Raw genomic sequence first — 21,001 nt, forward strand, 5'->3', positions numbered from 1 at the left:
ATGTTTCCTGTAGTCGGCAATTGTTTCTCTGTAAATCCACTCATACTCCCGCACCATTCGAATGCCTCCAGGTGGTCTCAACGACTCTCTAAAACGGGTTCCCAACCTTTTCTATAGAACAGAACAGAATTCTTTATTGGCCAAGTATGATTGGACACACAAGGAATTTGTCTGGTGTATATGCTCTCAGTGTACATAAGGAAAATAAAAGACATCAAGAAAAAGAAGATACAACACTTAGTGATAGTAAAGGTTACTAATAAGCCATAGTATAAACTATACCGCGCACGCCTAGAACACTTCTGAAATATTCTAGCACCCCGTAACAAAACAAAAGATGTAATCTCTCCTGGGTACTAATAAATTCTAGTAATAAATTTTTGTCTAGATTTATTATAATATAAATATAAATGATTCTAGACAAAAGCACGTTTAAACAAATATAGTTAAATGAGAATGATGGTATATTGATGGTGTAAAGATTTTTGATTTAAAATGTACAATTCAATATGAATGAAGTATAAAGAATGATTGTAGTAACGCACGAAATTTATTTGCAACCAATCGACATGCTTTCTGGAAGATGTAATGAAGAATGTTTTTGTGTGCGTTTTTTGTTTAATTAAAACAATTTTTAAAAAAAGTAAATAATTATATGCATATAATTATGCAGATACACTATAATTTTGAAACTTCTAAACCCAACTTTTCACACCCCTTGGAATATCGTCTCCAACCCTGGGTTGAGAACCCCTGCTCTAAAAGGATGCAAATGACACGTTGTTTGCAAGGAGTATAAATCCTTCCAGTCCCCACCATCCAGTCAGAGCTGAAGAAGCTTCTTAAATGAGAAGCGAAACATCTTCAAAGAAAAACCAAAAAGTTCAGTTGCCTCTTGAAAAAGAGCACCTTTGGGGCAAGCATGACCTGGATGACTGAGAATCTCCATAGACAAAATGCCACTGAATGTTTATCCAAATCCCAAGTCTTTTATCTGAATGAAAATACGTGGGAATATAACCGGAGTAAAATGGCAAGCTGTGAAACTGGAGTGATCCATGAGTCAGAATCTGCAAAAAAAGAAGGCCCCTGCAAGCCCTTGTGACCTAGGCTGTTGTACCCCAATGACATTGCATTGCAATTTCTTTCACACAGGTGAGGGCCTTGTATTTGCCCATGTAGCTACACTGCCCCCAATTCGAGGACCAAGTGACCATTCAATCTGAGAAAAAAACAGCCCCGAAGGATCAGGAAGTGGCAACGTTGTCCTAGTGTCTGGAATCATTCCCTTAATGCAGAGATTGTGTTGTAGCCCAGCAGGATCCGTTGGAGCCGCTGAGGGACTCAGATAGCGACGAACCCGATGAGCCGGCTATGGAAGAGATGGAGGACCCTGGGCAGACTTCAGACTCAGAGCAGGGACCAGAGAGGCTGGTTGGCCACCAGGAGGCGCCTGAGGCATGGGGCAGTGGAGAGGATCAGAGGGAGCTTGTCCCTGACCCAAGATTAAGAAGGGCGGAGGAATGAAGGCAACAGCTGCTCCGGAGATAAGCTCCTAAAAGATAATCAAGCCCAGGTGGTTGTGGCCTGGCCCCTCCCAAGAGCTTATATAAGGAGAGAATTTGGGAGGAGGTTTTTGCAGGACACAGCCGTTCAAAGTAATCTGCAGTATTTCTGGTCTGATCTATTTTGTGTTTCCATTTGTAACAAGTTGGAGAAGCTGTTGCCTGTATCTGTCGGAGTCTGGGTTGCTGCCAAGGTTCTTATCTGTGAGCCGTGTTTGGGCTTTCAGCCAACAAGATTATAGTACTGTCAATAAAGTGTGGCATCCAGCTAAGCCTGTGTCGGCATTCATTACCGGACGGAGGGGGGTCAGAACAGGTTGGCAACCTTAAACACTCAAAGAGCCACAAAGGTTCCAACCGGAAGCCCCCTGTTCAATTCTGGAGCTGACCAGAACTCCAGTTTCCCCACCATAGAGTCTCCTCCTAGCGCGGCTTCCTTTTTCCTCTATCTGTCCTAACCGAAAGCCCTATCAATTATGGAGCTGACCGGAAAACTTGCCCCTTGCTGTAGAGTCTCCTCCTGGCACACCCAGCTTACCTCTTCCCCCACCCCCCAAACTGGAAGCTCCTCTCAAAATTGTGGTGCCAACTGGCGACAGGGAGCCGCAGCAGAGGGATGAAAGAGCCACATGCGGCTCTAGAGCCACAGGTTGCTGACCCCTGCCTTAATGTAACAGCCCTCAACCTTTTGGGCACCAGGGACCGAATCTAGAGAGAGGTTTTTCCATGGAACGGAGGGCCCCTGGTTTCGTGTGCTGCCTGCATCCTGCGGAAGGGGCTTTGCTTGTTTGCGCGGCCCAGTGTGAATCCAGAAAGGAAAGGTCTACAATTTTAGGGGCACTTCTCCAGCAAATCTAAACCCCGATATCTGCCAAAATTCTGTTTTTGCTAGACTTTTTCCATACCCAGTAAAAATACATATCTCGCCTTGGTGAACAGTCTCATTTGTCCAAGATTTTTGATGTGCTTTTAAATATAAAATTAAAAAGCACATCAGCTCTGCGTGTGTGTGTATAAACTACATCTTCCAATGTTTTTTTCTATCTGCAGTCATGTTACCTAGGACACTAACCAATGTGGGCCACCTCTGCTGTTTAATGACCTTTTTTCATATTTTAATTTATAGTATTACCCTGTTTTTTCTTCTACTATGCAGGGACATTAGCATTTTTGTATTATGCCTCAATTTATTTATATGCCTCTAAAACCATGCAAGGTAAATTCTGAGTTTTATGTCTTTCGTATATACTTGCTTCATGTTTGAACAGGTTGGCAACTATGGAATTACAAGTAGTTTTACATTAGAAAAACCTAAACAAATTTAAATAAAACAAAGATGCAAGAATTAAGGGTTGTTGAAGCCAGAACCAAACTCCTGCTTTAAAGATTTAACAATTTAACAGAGTTGGAAGGGACCTTGCAGGTCATCTAGTCCAACCCCCAGCCCAAGCAGGAGACTACCTCTGCCTCTACCTAGGATTGAACTCACCACCTGATTGTGAGGCCACAGCAGCAGGGTTGGTTTGCACACGCACACACACACACCTTTTCATTTTATAAGATGCAGACAGGAAGAGAGATCTTTGCTGAAGGCTGAGATTTATTTGCCTAATCACCAATCTCACAGTCTGACTCCAGAAAGGATTCATTAAGAGCTGCTTGAACATAAATGCAGGAAGTTTAGAATGAGGAATTATTAAACTAAAGCAAGCACTTAAAAAGAAAATAGAATTTAGCTGATCTGTCCTGATCTTTACAAAACAGTGTGGAGTGTAAAAAAAAAGACAAGTAGACAAAAATTGAGAAAAGATTTTAAGCAGTTTGAGTTTAAATACTTTTTGCTTTAGACAGTTGTTACTTGGACTTCCTTTACCAAACAGTTCCAAAAGTTTTATCTCGATAGTGCTTAAATGGAGATGTATACATTTTGTTTTGTTTCATATCTTTGGGAATGAGCATTCATTTTACTAGTCAACCCGTTCAACCAGCATCCGTGTTATGTTTTTAATTAGTGGATTTTACACTTCAGGATTATTTTCATCTTTACTATCTCAATTTTCATTCTTGCCATTTCCCAAATTCTGGTTAAGGCCTGAATGCCACATCTCGAGCGGTCACTGTCTTCTCAGCCAAGAAGGGGAGGGGGATCCAAGAACATTGACTCTTGCTTCCTAGGAAGAAATCTCAAAGCAAGAGAAGGAAGTGATAATTAAGAAGGGAGATCAAGAAATTACCCTTTTCATCTAGTAAGTAAAGGACTCCTTCCAGATTTTACTCGCTGGTTGTAGCTGACTATACAGGGCAGTACTCATCTCCATTTCAAGGCCACTGAACATCTTAACTGCTGAGCCATCGTGCCTCCCCCATCTAGGAATTAGTATAAAATGTGTATAAATTGAGACAAATGTATTTCATTTGTTTACCCAATAAGCAATATCACACAAGTATTTTGTAGACCTCTAGAAAAGGTCTATGTGTGAGAAAAGGCAGATGTGCAAGGTATTAAATTAGATATCTGGAAGCTGATGGCACCAGATTACTACATTTCATAAGTTTCCTTCCTCTTAAATAAAATGGACAACAATTGTTCTTTTCTGACCACTTTATAGCAGTGATATCTCCTGTTGTTGTTGGTTGGTTGCGAAGTTGTGTCCTACCCATCGCAACCCCGTGGACAACGTTCCTCCAGGCCTTCCTGTCCTCAACCATCCCCCGGAGTCCATTTAAACTCACGCCCTACTGCTTCGGTGACTCCATCCAGCCACCTCCTTCTCTGTCGTCCCCTTCTTCTTTTGCCCTCAATCTTTCCCAGCATTAGGCTCTTCTCCAGTGAGTCCTTCCTTTTCATTAGGTGGCCAAAGTATTTGAGTCTCATCTTCAGGATCTGGTCTTCTAAAGAGCAGTCAGGGTGGATCTCCTCTAGGACTGACTGGTTTGATCGCCTTGCAGTCCAAAGGACTCGCAGGCGTCTTCTCCAGCACCACAGTTCAAAGGCCTCCATTCTTTGGCGCTCAGCCTTTCTTATGGTCCAACTTCACAGCCATACATTGCAACTGTGAAAACCATATCTTCTGTAGCTTTTCTGTTTTCCATATTGGCTATACCTTGGAACTATGATGTGGGAATCTCTAATACGTACGCCAGCCTTTTTCCCCCCTTCTGTTGAACAGGAGGTAAAAATCTTGCACTATCCATTGGAGTGGCAAATGGGATTTGTTACCCGTTTGCCCAGAATGGTGAAGTGAGTTAAACAGCTGGAGAAAATTAGGGATTTGCAAGCTTCTTCTATGTTCGCCACTGATTGGTTAATTCATATTAGCAATAGCAGTTAGACTTATATACTGCTTCACGGTGCTTTTACAACCCTTTCTAAGGGGTTTACAGAATCAGCATATCACCCCTAACCATCTGGGGCCTCATTTTACCAACCTTAAAAAAACGGAAGGCCGAGACCACCTTGAGCCAGACAGCATCGAACTCCTGGCAGTGAGCAGAGTTTGCCTGCAATGCTGCATTCTAGCCACTGTGCCAATCACGGCTCATTTATTAATAATACTTTCTATCTTGACACTGCAATTGACTCATTTTTTATGGTGTAACCTTTTTTTCTTTATATACAAGGCATAATTTATTTCACATTTTCCATTGCTTTTCTACATTTTGCTGACACATTTGCCTATTATTTCAATTTTGGGGGTGTGATGGAATTAATCAGTGAATTAAAATCGTGAATTAAAATCGTTTACCCTACCACCAACCAACACCGGCCCCCCTACAGCTGCTCACAGGAGCAACCGTATATGAAAGGAAGGAAGAAAACCGGCTCTTTCATTCATTCATCGGAGCTCACGTTCACACAGGCAGGGGGTCCTGGGGTTTGAAGCATCCCCAAGGCCTCCTCCCTGCAGGCCTGATACAGGGAGGGCACGATCTGCCTGCTGAAGGTGGCACAGGACGGGATTTTATATTTGGGGGCAAGCAACTTCAGGAGGTGCTGGAAACCTGCATCCTCCACCATGCGGAAAGGCTGGTCGTCCAAAGCCGCCACCTGATCAACAGCACGGGTCACTTCCGAAGGCTTTGGACCGGCCTGCCTTTTACCAGCTGACTTCTTCTTCGTCCAACACTGAGGCAGGACGGGACCCTTCGCCTTTCTGCTCGTCGGCAACGCAGTTCGTGGTGCGGTAATGGCAGCCGGGACAAAGTTGGCGTGATGCCTCTGCAGATGTTTCAGCAGCCCCGACGTTGAATAACGCTTTGAATTCTTGCCTCGGCTGATCCGTCTGTTGCAGTGAGTGCAGATGCCGTAGCAGGGGTCCTGCGAATCCAACTCAAAGTGGTTCCACACCACGCTGTGCTCCGGACTAGTGCGGGGTCTCTTTAGGGAGGGTGGCTTGCTCGAGGGGGGTTTCGGGACCCCATGAGGGCCCTCCCTAGGAAAGGAATGTGGAAGGGGAGTTCTCTGGTATCTCTTCCGAGGAACTTCTGCCAGCTCATTACATCCCTTTTCTGCTCCTCTTTGTGGCGATGCTCCTTGTGGCTCAGATCTTCCTCTCCCCTTCTTGCCTTTTACAGGCACGAGGCTGTAGCTGGTCTGTGGCTCCATCCTGCAAGCATCTTCCCTTTCAGTTTCTCCATCCTGAGAAATCTCAACTTTGATGAAATTTCCCATTTCATTCCCTGGGGAAACAAAGAGGGGTCTTAATCATGCTGCTAAAGCAGGGGGGTCCCACCCAACCCCTGGGCTGTAGCCCAGGCATCCTGTTTGGAACTGGGATGGGGGAAACAGTGTGAGTGCACAGCTCCATGGTCGCGAGCACGGATCGTTCAATTGGAGCTGCGCACGCGCACCCACCACTCGCATAGGAGCATCCCCCCCCGCCCCCCCGTTTTACACTACTCGGCAAAGCTTGGGAGACGCTGTGCTTAAGGACAAATGCGGTGTTGAGGTTTCAACTTGCTCGCCAACTCTTGCAAAAATATATATATATATTTTAAAAAATAAAGAAACCCAAACAAGCAGTTCGGGTAAGTCCTCAACGTATGACCACAATGGAGCCCAACATTTATGCCAAGTGAGAAATTTGTTAAGTGGATTCTGCCCCGTTTGATGACTTTTCTTGCCGCACTGGGGAAGTGAACCACCGCAGTTGTTCAATTAGTCACACGGCTGTTAAAAATGAATCTCTGGCTTCCCCGTTGGCTTTGCTTGTCAGGAGGCTGCCAAAAGGGATCACATGACCCCCAGCTCAGTGCAACGGTCATAAGCAGTGGCCCCAAACCTTTTGGGCAGTAGGGACCAGTTCTGTGGAGGAAGGTTTTTCTGTGGACCAGGGAAGGCATCGTTTTTGTGGGCTGCCTGTCTTCCAGGTCTGACGCTGAACCGAGGTCATCCTAACACAGCGATGGCTCGCGTACCACAAGTGGGGGGAGCGCAGGGGGGTCGTGTGCGGGCGTGCCACACCCATAATGCAATGCGTGAGCCCCCAGTGCGCATATGCGCACAACAGATGCAACCCTCCCATTTTTACATGCTTTTTCACCCTCCCCAGGCTTCAGAGGCTTTATAGAGGCCCTCCGGAAGCTTCAGGGACCGTCTGGAGGCTTCCCTGACACCTTCGGAGTGTTTAAAATGACTCTCCGAGCAAACCGGAAGTGACTTCAGGTTTGCTCGGAGGGTGGTTTTAAGCGTTCCGAAGCCTTCAGGGACTGTCCGGAGGCTTCCCTGATGCCTTCGGAGCGCTCAAAACGACCCTCCGGTCCCTAAAGCCTCCGGAGGGCCTCCGGGGGGGGTGGGGGAGGCTCTTTTCGCCCTCCCCAGGCTCCTATAAAACCTCTGGAGCCTGGGGAGGGCGAAAAAATGGCTTTTAAAAACGGTGAACTCAGCTGGCCAGCGCACAAATGCACGCTGGCCAGCTGACAGGGCAGCGCCTCACGTGCCCTGACAAATGGCTCCATGTGCCACCTGTGGCACGCGTGCCATAGGTTCGCCATCACTGTCCTAACAGAGGGCAGCTGGAGGAAAAGAGGAGGGACCAAGCAGCCTGCGAGCCACTTACATTGGACAATGTGACCGGTGACATCTGGGGAGGGAACCATTTGTTCTTTTAATTAGGCAAAAACCCACGGGAACTTTTGAGTTAGTTTTCACTGGCTGTGCTGATATGATGTATCCAATAAACATGTTCTTGGAGGAATTCCCGCCTCGGAGTTCTGCTTTTGGCAGATGCGTTACTCGGAATGCTGACAATGAACCGTTGTTAAGTCGAGGAACACCTCTATTTGGTGGAGAAGAAGACTGTCTCACCTGAATTATCTCGGTTTGTGGTGTCGTCGGCCTCCTGCAGGACTTGCCAGAGCATCGTCTGTTGTAGGCCTGGTTGGGTCAGGCCCTGCTTGACAATTTGCAGAGACCCTCCCGTTTCCCTGAAATCCCTGGATTTCTGCAAACACCAAGAGAGACAACAACAAACCTTTTCATATGTTGCAGTTTGACCGTCACCAAAGACACACACTCCAATGGTGGATCTAACTAATCATCCTGTCCGAGTCCACTGGGGAAAAAAAACCCATATTAAGGCAAAACTTCAGGCTTCCTCAGAGCACATTGTTTTCATCTAAACAACTGCCCTGATGTCTACAAACAATTGTCTATCTATAGGGAGTCTACATACACTATATTGCCAAAAGTATTCGCTCACCCATCCACATAATCAGAATCAGTTGTGAGCGAATACTTTTGGCAATATAGCGTCTATGAGGAGGGACGCGGTGGCTCGGTGCCTAAGACGCTGAGGTTGTCAATCAGAAAGGTTGGCAGTTTGGCGGTTCAAATCCCTAGCGTCGCATAACGGAGTGAGCTCTCCTTACTTGTCCCAGCTTCTGCCAACCTAGCAGTTTGAAAGCATTTAAAAACGCAAGTAGAAAAATAGGAACCACCTTTGCTGGGAAGGTAACAGCGTTCCGTGCGCCTTTGGCGTTCAGTCATGCCAGCCACATGACCACGGAGACGTCTTCGGACAGCGCTGGGTCTTCGGCTTTGAAACAAAGATAAGCAACGCCCTCTAGAGTCAGGAATGACTAGCACATATGTGCGAGGGGAACCTTTACCTTATATATATATATGAGCCGCGGTGGCTCAGTGTTTAGAGTGCAGTACTGCAGGCTACTTACAATACAATACAATACAATACAATACAATAGTAGAGTTGGAAGGGACCTTGGAGTTCTTCTAGTCCAACCCCCTGTCTAGGCAGGAAACCCTATACCGTTTCAGACAGATGCCTATCCAACATCTTCTTAAAGACTTCCAGTGTTGGGGCATTCACAACTTCTGCAGGCAACTTCTGTTCCACTGATTAATTGTTCTAACTGTCAGGAAATTTCTCCTCAGTTCTAAGTGGCTTCTCTCCTTGATTAGTTTCCACCCATTGCTTCTTATCCTACCCTGTGGTGCCTTGGAGAATAGCTTGACTCCCTCTTCTTTGTGGCAACCCCTGAGATATTGGAACACTTCTGCTGCCTGCTGGCTGCCTGCAGTTCAAATCTCACTGGGCTCAAGGGTGACTCAGCCTTCCATCCTTCCGAGGTGGGTAAAATGAGGATCCAGATTGTTGGGGGTAATAGGCTGACTCTGTAAACCGCTTAGAGAGGGCTGGAAGCAGCATGAAGCAATATATAAGTCTAAGTGCTATTGCTATAAAACCCATTTAACAACGGTCTCACTTAGGAACAGTAATTTTGGATTCAGTTGTGGTCGTTAAGTCGAGAACTACCCATACACCATAAACATGGCACATACCTCTTTCCCATCTGTCTGGATCCCTTCTTCGGGGGGAGTTAGCAAAAGAGAGACACATGGTGGTTTGAATCCATTGACTACTAAACAGAACAAAGAAAATAGATTTGTAATAGGGAATTTCAAAATAGGAAGTGTTTTATTTGCTTATGTTAAATATATATGTATTATAAGAGGATAGGGGGAAAGTTCTAAGGAGAAGGAGCTTTTAAATCAATGGTGTTTCTGCTGAAGAGCTTCCAGTTGCTCAGGATTCAGGAGGAATCGTAAAGGTATGTCTGAATGGCCCTGGGAGAAAGAAGAGAAAACCGCAGACCCCTTTTGAAGGAGGATTTTTAGGGGGGGACTTAGAATAATTTATAATTGACACTTTGAATGTACGCTAACCTGCAAAAATTAAAATGAAATTTCATTGCATAAAGCTCTCAAAGGGTCACCACCTCCTGTATACACTACGTAAACTTGACTAAATAAATAAATAAATATAAACATATGTGCATACCCACATATATTATGTGACACAGAGAAACAACACAGTCTTGTTCGGATACATACATGTACATGGCAAGGAAAACGAATCTGGCGAGTTTACCTCCTTTGTTGCTTAGTTTTTTTTTGTTCCTAACTAGCCTTTTCTGATCAGGCAGCTGACCAAAACAAACTACCATATTTTTCGGAGTATAAGACGCACTTTTTTCCCTCAAAAAAGAGGCTGAAAATCTGGGTGTGTCTTATACACTGAATTTGCCTCCCAAAACCCTGCTCTCCTTCACCAAAATGGCCATGCATAGCCTTTAGGAGGCTTCCAGAGTGCTCCTGGAGGCTGGGGAGGGCAAAAATGAGCATAAAACAGGCTGTTTTTTGCTCAATCCCCCCCCCAAGCCCCCAGGGGCACTCTATAAGCCTACTAAAGGCCATGCATGCCCTTCTTTTGACAAAAAATGGGCCATTTTTGGGAGGTCTGCAGTGTGCAAAAACTTTTTTTTTAATTTGCCTCTTCAAAATCTTGGTGCATCTTATACTCTGAAAAACACAGTACTCTAAATTAACCCCCTTTGAAATGAGGTAGCCATAGCACTTAGACTTATATACCACTTCACAGTGCTTTACAGCCCTCTCTAAGTGGTTTACAGAGCCAGCATATATGCCCCCAACAACCTGGGTCCTCATTTTACCCACCTCAGAAGGATAGAAGGCTGAGTCAACCTTGAGTCGATCAGGATTGAACTCCTGGCAGTGGGCAGTTAGCCGGGACCATTAGTATACAGGCAATCCTCAACTTTACAACTATTCGTTTTGTGACCGTTCGAAATTACAACAGCACTGGAGAAAGTGACTTACGACCGGTTTTCACACAACCATTGCAGCTTCCCCCTGATTACCTGCTCAAAATTCAGACACTTGGCAATCGGTTCATGTTTAGGACGGTTGCAGTGTCCCAGGGTTACGCAATCCACTTTTGCGACCTTCTGACAAGCAACAGGGAAGCAGGATTCACTTAACAACTGTGCTACTAACATATAACAACTGCAGTGATTCATTTAAGAACAGCGGCAAGAAAGATCGTAGAATGGGGCACAGCTCGCTTATCAACTGTCTTGCTTAGCAACAAAAAAGAAATCCAGTATTTAATGCTACATATAACTATGGCGGCAAGGATTGCCTATGCCCAGAAATGGAAAAACAAGCTAACTCCAAGCGAAGACGAAATAATAAGAAAGGTGATGGACTGTGCTGAAATGGACAAACTAACTGAAGAAATCCAGGGAAAAGAAGAATCAGAATTCTACCAGATATGGGATAAATGGTATAGGTGGATGGACGAAAGAAAGAAGAATCAATGAAGGAATGTAACAAAATTTAAAAATAATAGTTATGGGTAAAATAAGAAAGTTAAGAATGGTGAAACCCAAATAAAACACAATCGAATGGGGGAAAAAAAGAATAAAAATAAAAATAAAAAATTAGTTAATTCTAGGTGATAAATAAGTAGAACGTTGTAGCTGCTTATAGAATGTTTTCAGTTTATTCGTTAACAGATAACCCATCATGACATTTATTATAATATAAATATAAATGATTCTAGACAAAAGTACTTTCAAACAAATATAGTTAAATGAGAATGTTGGTATTTTGATGGTAGGGCCTTCTCTGTGACGGCCCCAACCCTCTGGAACAACCTCCCCCCGATATTAGAACTACTGTTGATCTCCGCTCCTTCCGTAAGAAACTTAAGACCCACTTGTTCCAATTAGCTGGCCTGGCCCAATCGCAATGATAGGTATAAGTATAATCTAATCCTGACCTTCCTGGATGGCATTTTAAATTTTTAAATTTAAATTTTTAAATTTTTAAATTTTGGGGTAAATTTTTAAATTGGTTTTAATTATTAGTTAGTTTATGGTACTGTACAGACTGTGTGCTAAAGTTGTTTTGTCTGGGGCTTTGTGCTTTGTTTTGTTGTCTAGTATATATTTATTGTCTGTACACCGCCCCGAGTCCCTTCGGGGAGAGGGGGCGGTTTATAAATTTAATAAACTAACTAAACTAAAACTAAACTAACTAAAGATTTTTTATTTAAAATGTACAATTCAATTTGAATGAAATATAAAGAATGATTGTAGTAACGCACGAAATTTAATTGTAACCAATCGACATGCTTTCTGGAAGATGTAATGAAGAGTGTCTTTGTGTGTTTTTTTTTGTTTAATTAAAACAATTAAAAAAAAATAAAGAATTTTTTTTTGGGGGGGGGGGCAATTGTGGTGGTAAGTCGAGGACTACCCGTATATCAAAGATGAACCGATCAACTTACATCCTGCACTCTTTGCAGCAATGATCGTGCATGGATTATTGTTCTGAAAAAAAATCCTTCAGAAAAATGAACCGGGACAGTTAAGAATTAAATATGGAGAAAGATTCTGATCAGGAAGACATGCTTAGATACCGAGTTGGCTATTGCTAAGGTTCACAGAGAGCCTTAGCCTCCCACAAAGAGACGACAGGTTAAAAATTTTTGATAGATTGATAAATACATACACACATAATTACCAAAGTTGTACAGGTCTGACCAGATGCAAGGATAGAACGTAGGGTGCATTCAGTTCTATTAGAACTCAGTCGGGGCAACTTTTCTGACCCTCGACTAACATTGCCCAAATTATCTCCTCCACAAGGCTGAAGTGGTTGAAGGAATTTTGCCCCCTCCCACCCACCCCCAATTGGGTCACCCATAAAAACTCACAAAAGGAAAAGCAGAGGAAAATTTAAGAGCTTCTGATTTCTGACCCGGCAATTTGGCATCCACATCCGGCTCAGGTTCACCGCAGGCTGGTCCCTTTGCGGCCTTCAGGGCCTCGTTCTCTGCTACTAGGAAGTCCACGGGCTCTTCTTTCAATGGACCCTGAAACAGGAAACAGAATGGAGATTCTCAGTCACCCCAGGTTGGGGTTGTCCCAAAGGTGCCTTTTTTTTTTTCTTCAAGAGGCAACTAGACCTTTCAGGGTTTTTCCTTTGAAGACGTTTCGCTTCTCATGTGAGAAGCTTCTTCAGCTCTGACTGAACGGGGAATGGTGGGGAATGGAAGGATTTATACCCCTTGCGGACAAAAGAGTGGCCTTTGTCTTTTAAATGCAGATGGACTGCTGAATGTAGTCCTGATGGGACTAGACCGGGGGTTAAATTCAGCAGGTTCTGACAGGTTCTGGAGAACCAGTAGCGGAAATGTTGAGAGAACCAGCAAATGCCACCTCTGGCTGGCTCCAGAGTGGGGTGGGAATGGAGATTTTGCAGTAGTGATTGTGGTGTAATGATTTAATTAATACTCCCCACAATTCTGGCAGGAATAGCCAACACTCCAGAAGACAGGCTTAAGATACAGAAGGATCTTGACAAACTTGAACATTGGCCACTATCTAATAAAATGAAATTCAATGGTGAAAAGAGTAAGGTGCTACATTTAGGCAACAAAAACGGAATGCACAGGTACAGTATAGGTGGTACCTTGCTCAGTAGTAGTAACTGTGAGAGGGATCTTGGAGTCCTAGTGGACAACCATTTAAATAAGTGTGTGTATAATGCTCTTTGTATATCTCCTCCTTGTCATTGTCATTATTTGTTATGTAGTAAATTGTATGCCGCCCCGAGTCCCTTGGTGGAGAGGGTGCGGCATATAAAAATGATTAATAAAAATAAATAAATATGAGCCAGCTGTGTGCAGCAGCTGCCAAAAAACCCAACACAGTTCTAGGCTGCATCAACAGAGGGGTAGAATCAAGATCACGTGAAGTGTTACTACCAATTTATAATGCCTTGGTAAGGCCACACTTGGAATACTGCATTCAGTTCTGGTCGCCACGATGTAAAAAAGATGTGGAGACTCTAGAAAGAGTGCAGAGAAGAGCAACAAAGATGATTAGGGGACTGGAGGCTAAAACATATGAAGAACGGTTGCAGGAACTGGGTATGTCTAGCTTAAGAGAAAGAAGGACTAGGGGAGACATGATAGCAGTGTTCCAATATCTCAGGAGTTGCCACAAAGAAGAGGGAGTCAAACTATTCTCTAAAGCACCTGAGGGCAGAACAAGAAGCAATGGATGGAAACTAATCAAGGAGAGAAGCAACTTAGAACTAAGGAGAAATTTCCTGACAGTTAGAACAATTAATCCGTGGAACAGCTTGCCTCTAGAAGTTGTGAATGCCCCAACACTGGAAGGCTTTAAGAAGATGTTGGATAGCCATTTGTCTGAAACGGTATAGGGTTTCCTGCCTAGGCAGGGGGTTGGACTAGAAGGCCTCCAAGGTCCCTTCCAACTCTACTATTGTATTGTATTGTATTGTATTGTATTGTATTGTATTGTATTGTATTGTATTGTACTGTACTGTACTGTACTGTATTGTAATTCCATTCACCAAAAAACCCAGAACTGTCTCAATTAAGTCCACCCACAAGCAGACCAATGTTAGCCCCCAGAGCAATGGCACAAGAGTCCCCAAAGCACTTGAAAGTTCCACAGACTTAATAAATCCACCAGGCAAACTTAAAATCCACAGCCAGACAAGAAAACTACAGAGTTTCCAAGACCATCAAAGTCAAGGCATGATGGTGTCAATCTAAAGCGAGGCAGGAATCACAATGCCTGGAAAACACACCGCGAGAAAACACATCGTTCCCAGCAGCGCCTCCCTCTGTCCGCGGTGCTGAATAGCCAGCTTCCAGTGCAGCCATACCAAGAAGAGTCGTGAGAGGAGGAATATATCCATTGGAAAGTTGCAGGTCATAGGCCTAGGAGTGGGCTTGCAGGCCTCACTGAACCCCCGTTTTAAACTAGCATAATTGCAAAATGTGCCAGACCTATTGGCTGACTTGTACGCTTTGCATTTTTGGCAAAGTTTGTACTTGCACGGATATATTTAGAGCAGGAAATATGAGGTGGTGAGAAATGAGGAACTGAAAATAACAAGTGTCCGAGAGCTTCAAATGTACATGGGTGTTTACAGAAAGTGACGGTCCGTAAGAAAGTACAAGGAAGTGAAACTATGGAATGCGTAGGTCAGTAAAAAAGGAAGGTATAAGAAACGTGGCTTGAGATGAGAATGGTGTCCTTTGCCCAATAGCAGTCCTTGCAGGAACTGCTATGTGTCATTGGGCCCCATTGCAATGGTTTCATAATGTAGGTTTTGCGGTGGAATTGCATTGCTAGGTTGGCTATTCATGTTCCAAATTGCTTACGAAATAAACCTCTGAATCTTAAAAGTAAGATTTTTTTGGCTTGTGGTTTGTCTGTGTTTTATCTCTTTATTGGGATATTTTTATGACAGTAGTCTGGGCTGATTTCTGCTCCTGCCTTTGCTCTGCCCTACGTGTTCTCGGATCAGGTGTAGAAGGCAGTTCCTCCCTCTCCCCCTCCTCCTTGGGGACATTAAATGAATCAAGTTTAATCAAGAACCTGATTAAATTAAATTAATTAATCAAGGAGAGAAGCAACCTGGAATTAAGGAGACACTTCCTGACAGTGAGGACAATTAACCAGTGAAACGGCTTTGCCTTCAGAAGTTGCGGGTGCTTCATCATTGGAGGTTTTTAAGACGAGACTGGACAGTCACTTGTCTGAAATGGGATAGGATCTCCTGCTTGAGCAGGGGGCTGGACTAGAAGACCTCCAAGGTCCCTACCAGCTCTAGTCAGATTTAATGATTGATTGAAGTCTGCAACTGCATGCTTTCCCTATCTGGAGCCACAGCCACATCGGGGCTGCTTGGAGCCATCAATTAGCTCCTGAAGAACAGGTTCATCCTCCAGCCCAGCTTCTGAAGAACTGGTACATCCTCCCTCCAGCTGAAATCTTAAGATCTGGGGGATCGTCCCAGGGAAGACACCACAGCTACTGGCTCACTTGTTTACAGGTAGTCATCGATTTACAAGCAATCCTTTAATGACTGATCAAAATTACAACAGTGTTAGAAACAGTGACTTCCCATTGGTCCTTATACCTACAACGGTTGCAGTTCTATTGGTCTGATCAAAATCTGTGTGCCTGGTGGCCACTGTGTATTTTTCATGATCCCAAGGTCATGTGATTGCCATTTGCAACTTTTTTTTGGGGGGGGGGGCGTGGTTCTGGCAAGGAAAGTCAATGGGGGAAGCCAGATTCACTTATCAACCACAAGTCACTGAATTGCCATGGCAAAGGTGGCCATAAAATTGTGTGTGAATCATATAACGACCACACTGCTTAGCAACGGATGTTCTGATCCTGATTTTGGTTTTAAATCAAGGACTACCTGTATTGTAAGAATTCAGCCTCCATGGTTCAAAAGTCTGGGCCTTAGGATGATACGTAACTACGTAATTTTGGCTTGTTCACAAACTGTGGTTGAATGAATGAGGAAAGCTACCCCTGACAATTTCTACCCACAATTTCTGCTCAGTATTCAAAAAGGCAATGTTGAACTGCATTGCACAGCTCTAGGAACATTTAAGCTTCAATGTCTTTTGACACACAAAAATAGTAAAAGATAGTGTGTGTGTGTGTGTATGTGTGTGTGTGTACATTCATACACATATACACACACATATATAATAAATATATTTTCTAGGATTGTAACAATTATATGTCATCGGCTGAGGGTAGTCCTCAACTTATGAGCAGAATTGAGCCCACAATTTATGTAGCTTAAGTGATAAATTTGTTAAGTGAGTTTTGCCCCATTTTACAACTTTTCTTGCCACATTTGTTAAGTGAATCACTGCAGTTGTTAAGTTAGTAACAGATTTGTTAAGTGAATCTGGCTTCTCCATCCATGTTGCTTGTCAGGTCACAAAAAGGGATCACATGATCCCGGGACACTGCAACCGTTATAAAGGCGAGTCAGTGGTCAAGCATCCGAATGTAAATCATGTGACCAGGGGGATGCGGCCACATTCATAAGTGTGACAAATGGCCGTAAGTCACTTTTTCCAGTGCCGTTGTAACTTTGAACAGTCACTAAAAGAATAATGTTGTAAGTCGAGGAATTCCTATATTTTTTTCCTGATAAATTAGTGAAATTGAACCATTCTTGGAATGGTTTACAAATAACGGCCTTCCAAATGTTATGGAATTGAGCAAGCTGGAACTAATTATCACCATACTGATGAGAGCACAAAGAGAGACGTTGCAGACGTCTTCTTATTTAGAATAATCTTTAAAAAATAACATCTCAAATTATTCAGTGCTCTCAGGTTTCAATTAATAACTGAAGGTGATTCAACGCCAAAACTGTGCAACCTGTTAGAAACTTGAGGATGTGGATTGTAAAACCCACCTGAGAAGTCCTGGTTTTGGCCCTCTGTTGACTCATCAGGAAGTCCTCCACCAGGGCCACCGCCTGGGAACACGACTCAGGCCTCCTGGCTTGGATCCAACTCCGGAGCTCCGGTGGGAGGCTGGCCAGGAACTGCTCCAGGATCAGCAGCTCCAGGATCTGCTCCTTGGTGCGTCTCTCCGGCTTCAGCCACTGGCGGCAAAGCTCCTGGAGTTGGCTGTGGATCCTCCGGGGATCCTCTACCACTTGGCAGCAGAATTGCCGAAAGTGCTGCCGCTGCCTCTCCGTTCTCAGGGCTTCCCCCCGTAAGATGGCGGCCTTCACTTTCTCATAGTTTTCCTGGTCTCTGGCTTCCAGGCCTCGGAAGGCCTCTTCCGCTTCTCCGCTCAGGGCCGGCAGGAGATGGGCTGCCCACTGGTCCCGAGGCCATCGGCAAGCTTTGGCCACTTGCTCAAAGGAGGCCAGAAACTCCTTGGTGTCCTCCCAGGGAGAAGCCTCGGAAATCCCAGAGCTTCCCCGTCCTGTTAAAATGGGCTGCAGAGATTTCAGGAACTGCTGGAGCTGGGCTTCCCAGCGCTCCTGCATCCCGTGACAGGTCTCCCTTTGGCAATGTTGTGACGCTCCCCATCCCAGCAGCTCTGCCTTATGTTGGCAGTGAATTCCACTAGTGTTTTTTTCTGTTCCTCCTGGCTCCCGATCTGTCCCAGCAGGTCTTGGCTCATTCATTGCTTTCTCAGCAATGGTTGTCTTTCAATACATCATATTTCAGTCAGATATCTGAGGGAATTTATACATACAATTATAAAATGCAGTGGATCTTTGTGATCTGAGTACCAATTAGTAAGCTATTTACTAGATTGTGATTTTTTTTTAAAAATGTTCATGTTTAAATAAAGTCTTTTATTTGATTTGAGGACCCAGATTGTTGAGGGTAATATGCTGACTCTGTAAACCACTTAGAGAGGGCCGTAAAGCACTAAGGGTAAAGGTTCCCCTCGCACATATGTGCTAGTCTTTCCCGACTCTAGGGGGCAGTGTTCATATCTATTTCAAAGCCAAAGAGCCAGCACTATTTTTCTACATGCATTTTTACATGCTTTCCAATTGCTAGGTTGGCAGAAGCTGGGACATGTAATAGGAGCTCACTCCGTTACGCGGCGCTAGGGATTCGAACCGCCGACCTTTCTGATTGACCAGCTCAGCATCTTAGCCACTGAGCCACCACGTCCCGATGATATCTTCAGACGCACTATGAAGTGGTATACGTCTAAGTGCTATTGCTGTTTTTTTATTCATTTTTCATTTTTCCAATCAGGAAATAATTACTTTTTATCGTGTGATTTTATCCAAAGAAAGAGAAGATTTAAAAGAATCACCCTTAACCATGGAGGATTCCGGGCGAAATCTTCCCGCAATTGAAAATAGAAGCTTAAAGGAAGCTACTTTTGTACTCCGAAATATAAAAGAAAAAATGATGCAATTTAATTCCAGAGCAACTAAGTCAGCGATGGCGAACCTTTTTTGGCTCACGTGCGATAAGTGGGGGGAGGTCGTTTGCAGGCTTGCCGCACCCATAATGCAATGCACGACCACCACCACCCGTGCGCATGCGTTCACTACAGGTGTGACCCCCCCATTTTTGCATGCTTCCCCCCCCCCCAGGCTCCAGAGGCTTTATAGGAGCAGGGGGAAGGGGAAAACAGCCTCCCCCCCCAGAGGCTTCAGGGACCTTCAGGAATCAAAACAACCCTCCGAGCAAACTGGAAGTCACTTCCGGTTTGCTCGGAGAGTTGTTTTAAGCGCTCCGAAGGCTTCCGGTTTGCTCAGAGGGTCGTTTTAAGCGCTATGAAGGCTTCAGGGACCTTCAGGAAGCTCATGAAGCCTCCGGAAGGCCTCCAGGGGGGGAAGGGGGCTCTTTTCACCCTCTCCAGGCTCTTATAAAGCCTCTGGAGCCTGGGGAGGACAAAAAATGGCTTTAAAAAAGGGTGAACTCAGCTGGCCAGCACGCGCATACGTGCTGGCCAGCTGATAGGGCAGCGCCTCGTGTGCCCTAACAAATGGCTCTGCATGCCACCTGTAGCACGCGTGCCATAGGTTTGCCATCACTGAACTAAGTCATCACTAAACCCTTTTACCAGCCAGTCCTATCGCATGTACCCATTTTATTCCCACTACTTTTTCATTGTTTGTATCTCATGTATTTAAAAATGGGTGAGGTGCCATTGCAGCACTTTGCACGCAGGACCCCAACGGGGCAACTTGATAAGTTAGTACTGTTGATAAGTTAGTACAGGCAGTCCTCGACTTACAAGCAGTTCATTTAGTGACCGTTCAAAGTTACATCATCACTGAAAAAAGTGACTTGTGACCATTTTTCACACATACAACCATTGTAGCACCCCCCCCCCAAGGTCACATGATCAAAATTCAGATGTCTGTCAACCGATTCATACTTATGACAGTGGCAACGTCCCAGGATCGTCTTTTGAGACCTTTTGACAAGCAAAGTCAATGAGGGAGCCAGGTTCACTTCACCAACATGTTACTAATTTAACCATCGTGATGATTCCCTTAATGACTGCGATAAGAAAGTTTGTAAAATGGGGGGGGGGGAATCTCACTTAACAAATGTCTCACTTAGCAACAGAAATGTGGGGCTCAATTGCGGTCGTAAGTTGTAAACCTGTTCTTTTACATGACTCGGGCTTCTCCATTGACTTTGCAGGCCAAAAGGTCGCAAATGACCCCAGGACATTGCAACCGTCATAAATACGAATCAGTTGTAAGAATGTTGATAACATGATCAAGGTCATGCGTGTGGGAAAACGGTCAGGAGTCACTTTCTTTCAATGCCGTTGTGATGTTGAACGGTCACTAAAGGAGCTGTTGTAAGTCGAGGAGTCCCTGTATTCCATGGAGAAGGAAATATGGCTCTCCTAATCATTTCCCCTCAAAGTCCGAGTGGCTGCTCCGCAGGTCCCGCATAGGAAAGGCGCCTCTTTCCAACACCGCCGCAAGTGTGAAAAAATGGTCAGTCATTTTTTCCAGCCATATTGTCACTTTGAACCGTCACTAAACGAGTCTCCGGCTCTATCCCACCTCAGCTGAACCAGACCGGCCCAAGGCGGCCCTCAAGCCTGTCAAAAGGCCCCTTCAGTCACCCAAGGAAGGGCCCGGCTCCCTCGCCCCTTTTCTCGCCACCCCGCCTGAGGTGCTCCGTGAAGGGACTCAGGGCGACAGGGGAGTCCCGTCCCCACCACCAACCGTACCGGAAGTAGCCAGGCGGCCGGCGGAAGTCCAGGCCGCTGCCTTTCCGTCTTGTCGCTGGGCAGGAGAATGGGGAGAACCGCCGGGAATCCTGACTTGGCCAGGCGATTCCTTCCCAGCTAGAAATGCCTCTCACTTCCCGGCAAACAACAGGAAGTGAGAGGCATTTCCGGAAGGCCCGCTCTGCTTTTTCATTGGTCCTTTCCCTTCCGCTTTCTGCCCACGGGCTTAGTTCTGCGCGCGATTGCCCCTAGCGGCCGTCTCCTGCATGACCCGCTCTTGATAGTCTTGTAAGGAAGCTGATGCTGGAAGTTTAGGGAGGATTGAAAACTCTGGTTCAGGCTTCTCAGCTTGGCTTCAGAGTCCGTGATATTAATCAATCAATCAATCAGAGTAGAGCTGGAAGGGACCTTGGAGGTCATCTACTCCACCACCCCCTGCTCAAGCAGGAGCCCTTTCAGAGGTCTTTCAGAGATCCTGGAGCACAGGGGAACTACCAGAGGACTGGAAAAGAGCTGATGTGGTTCCCATCTTCGAAAAAGGGAAAAAACAGATCCAGGAAACT

General features: G+C 45.0%; 1 protein-coding gene across 3 annotated transcripts; it reads right to left on the bottom strand.

Moving 5' to 3' along the window:
* Nucleotides 1-3,364: 3,364 nt before the first annotated feature.
* Nucleotides 3,365-20,603, bottom strand: LOC309397872 (uncharacterized protein). 3 transcript variants are annotated; one of them, XM_081964280.1, is made up of 6 exons: nucleotides 20,439-20,603; nucleotides 17,170-17,946; nucleotides 12,652-12,766; nucleotides 9,367-9,443; nucleotides 7,873-8,008; nucleotides 3,365-6,245 (listed from the first exon to the last, which is right to left on the bottom strand). In XM_081964280.1, exons 2-6 carry the CDS (start codon nucleotides 17,893-17,895, stop codon nucleotides 5,398-5,400), a joined length of 1,902 nt encoding a protein of 633 aa, XP_081820406.1. In that variant the 5' UTR covers nucleotides 17,896-17,946; nucleotides 20,439-20,603; the 3' UTR covers nucleotides 3,365-5,397. The 3 variants fall into 3 exon arrangements, with proteins under 3 accessions (XP_081820406.1, XP_081820405.1, XP_081820407.1); XM_081964279.1 differs by having other exon boundaries at nucleotides 9,367-9,446; XM_081964281.1 differs by lacking the exon at nucleotides 9,367-9,443 and having other exon boundaries at nucleotides 12,608-12,766.
* Nucleotides 20,604-21,001: the final 398 nt, after the last annotated feature.

This window comes from Natrix helvetica, assembly GCF_964273705.1.
Source record: "Natrix helvetica genome assembly, chromosome: 1".
Lineage (NCBI taxonomy): Eukaryota > Metazoa > Chordata > Lepidosauria > Squamata > Natricidae > Natrix > Natrix helvetica.

Bases quoted from the DNA above. Each gene is read 5' to 3' on its own strand.
- LOC309397872 (XM_081964279.1), bottom strand. From the start codon at position 17,895: ATGAATGAGCCAAGACCTGCTGGGACAGATCGGGAGCCAGGAGGAACA. The intron at 9,447-12,651 runs GTCAGAAATCAG...TGTTCTGTTTAG, and splicing joins TGTGGATGCCAAATTGCCGG to TAGTCAATGGATTCAAACCA. The intron at 8,009-9,366 runs GTATGTGCCATG...TGGTGTTTGCAG, and splicing joins TCCAGACAGATGGGAAAGAG to AAATCCAGGGATTTCAGGGA.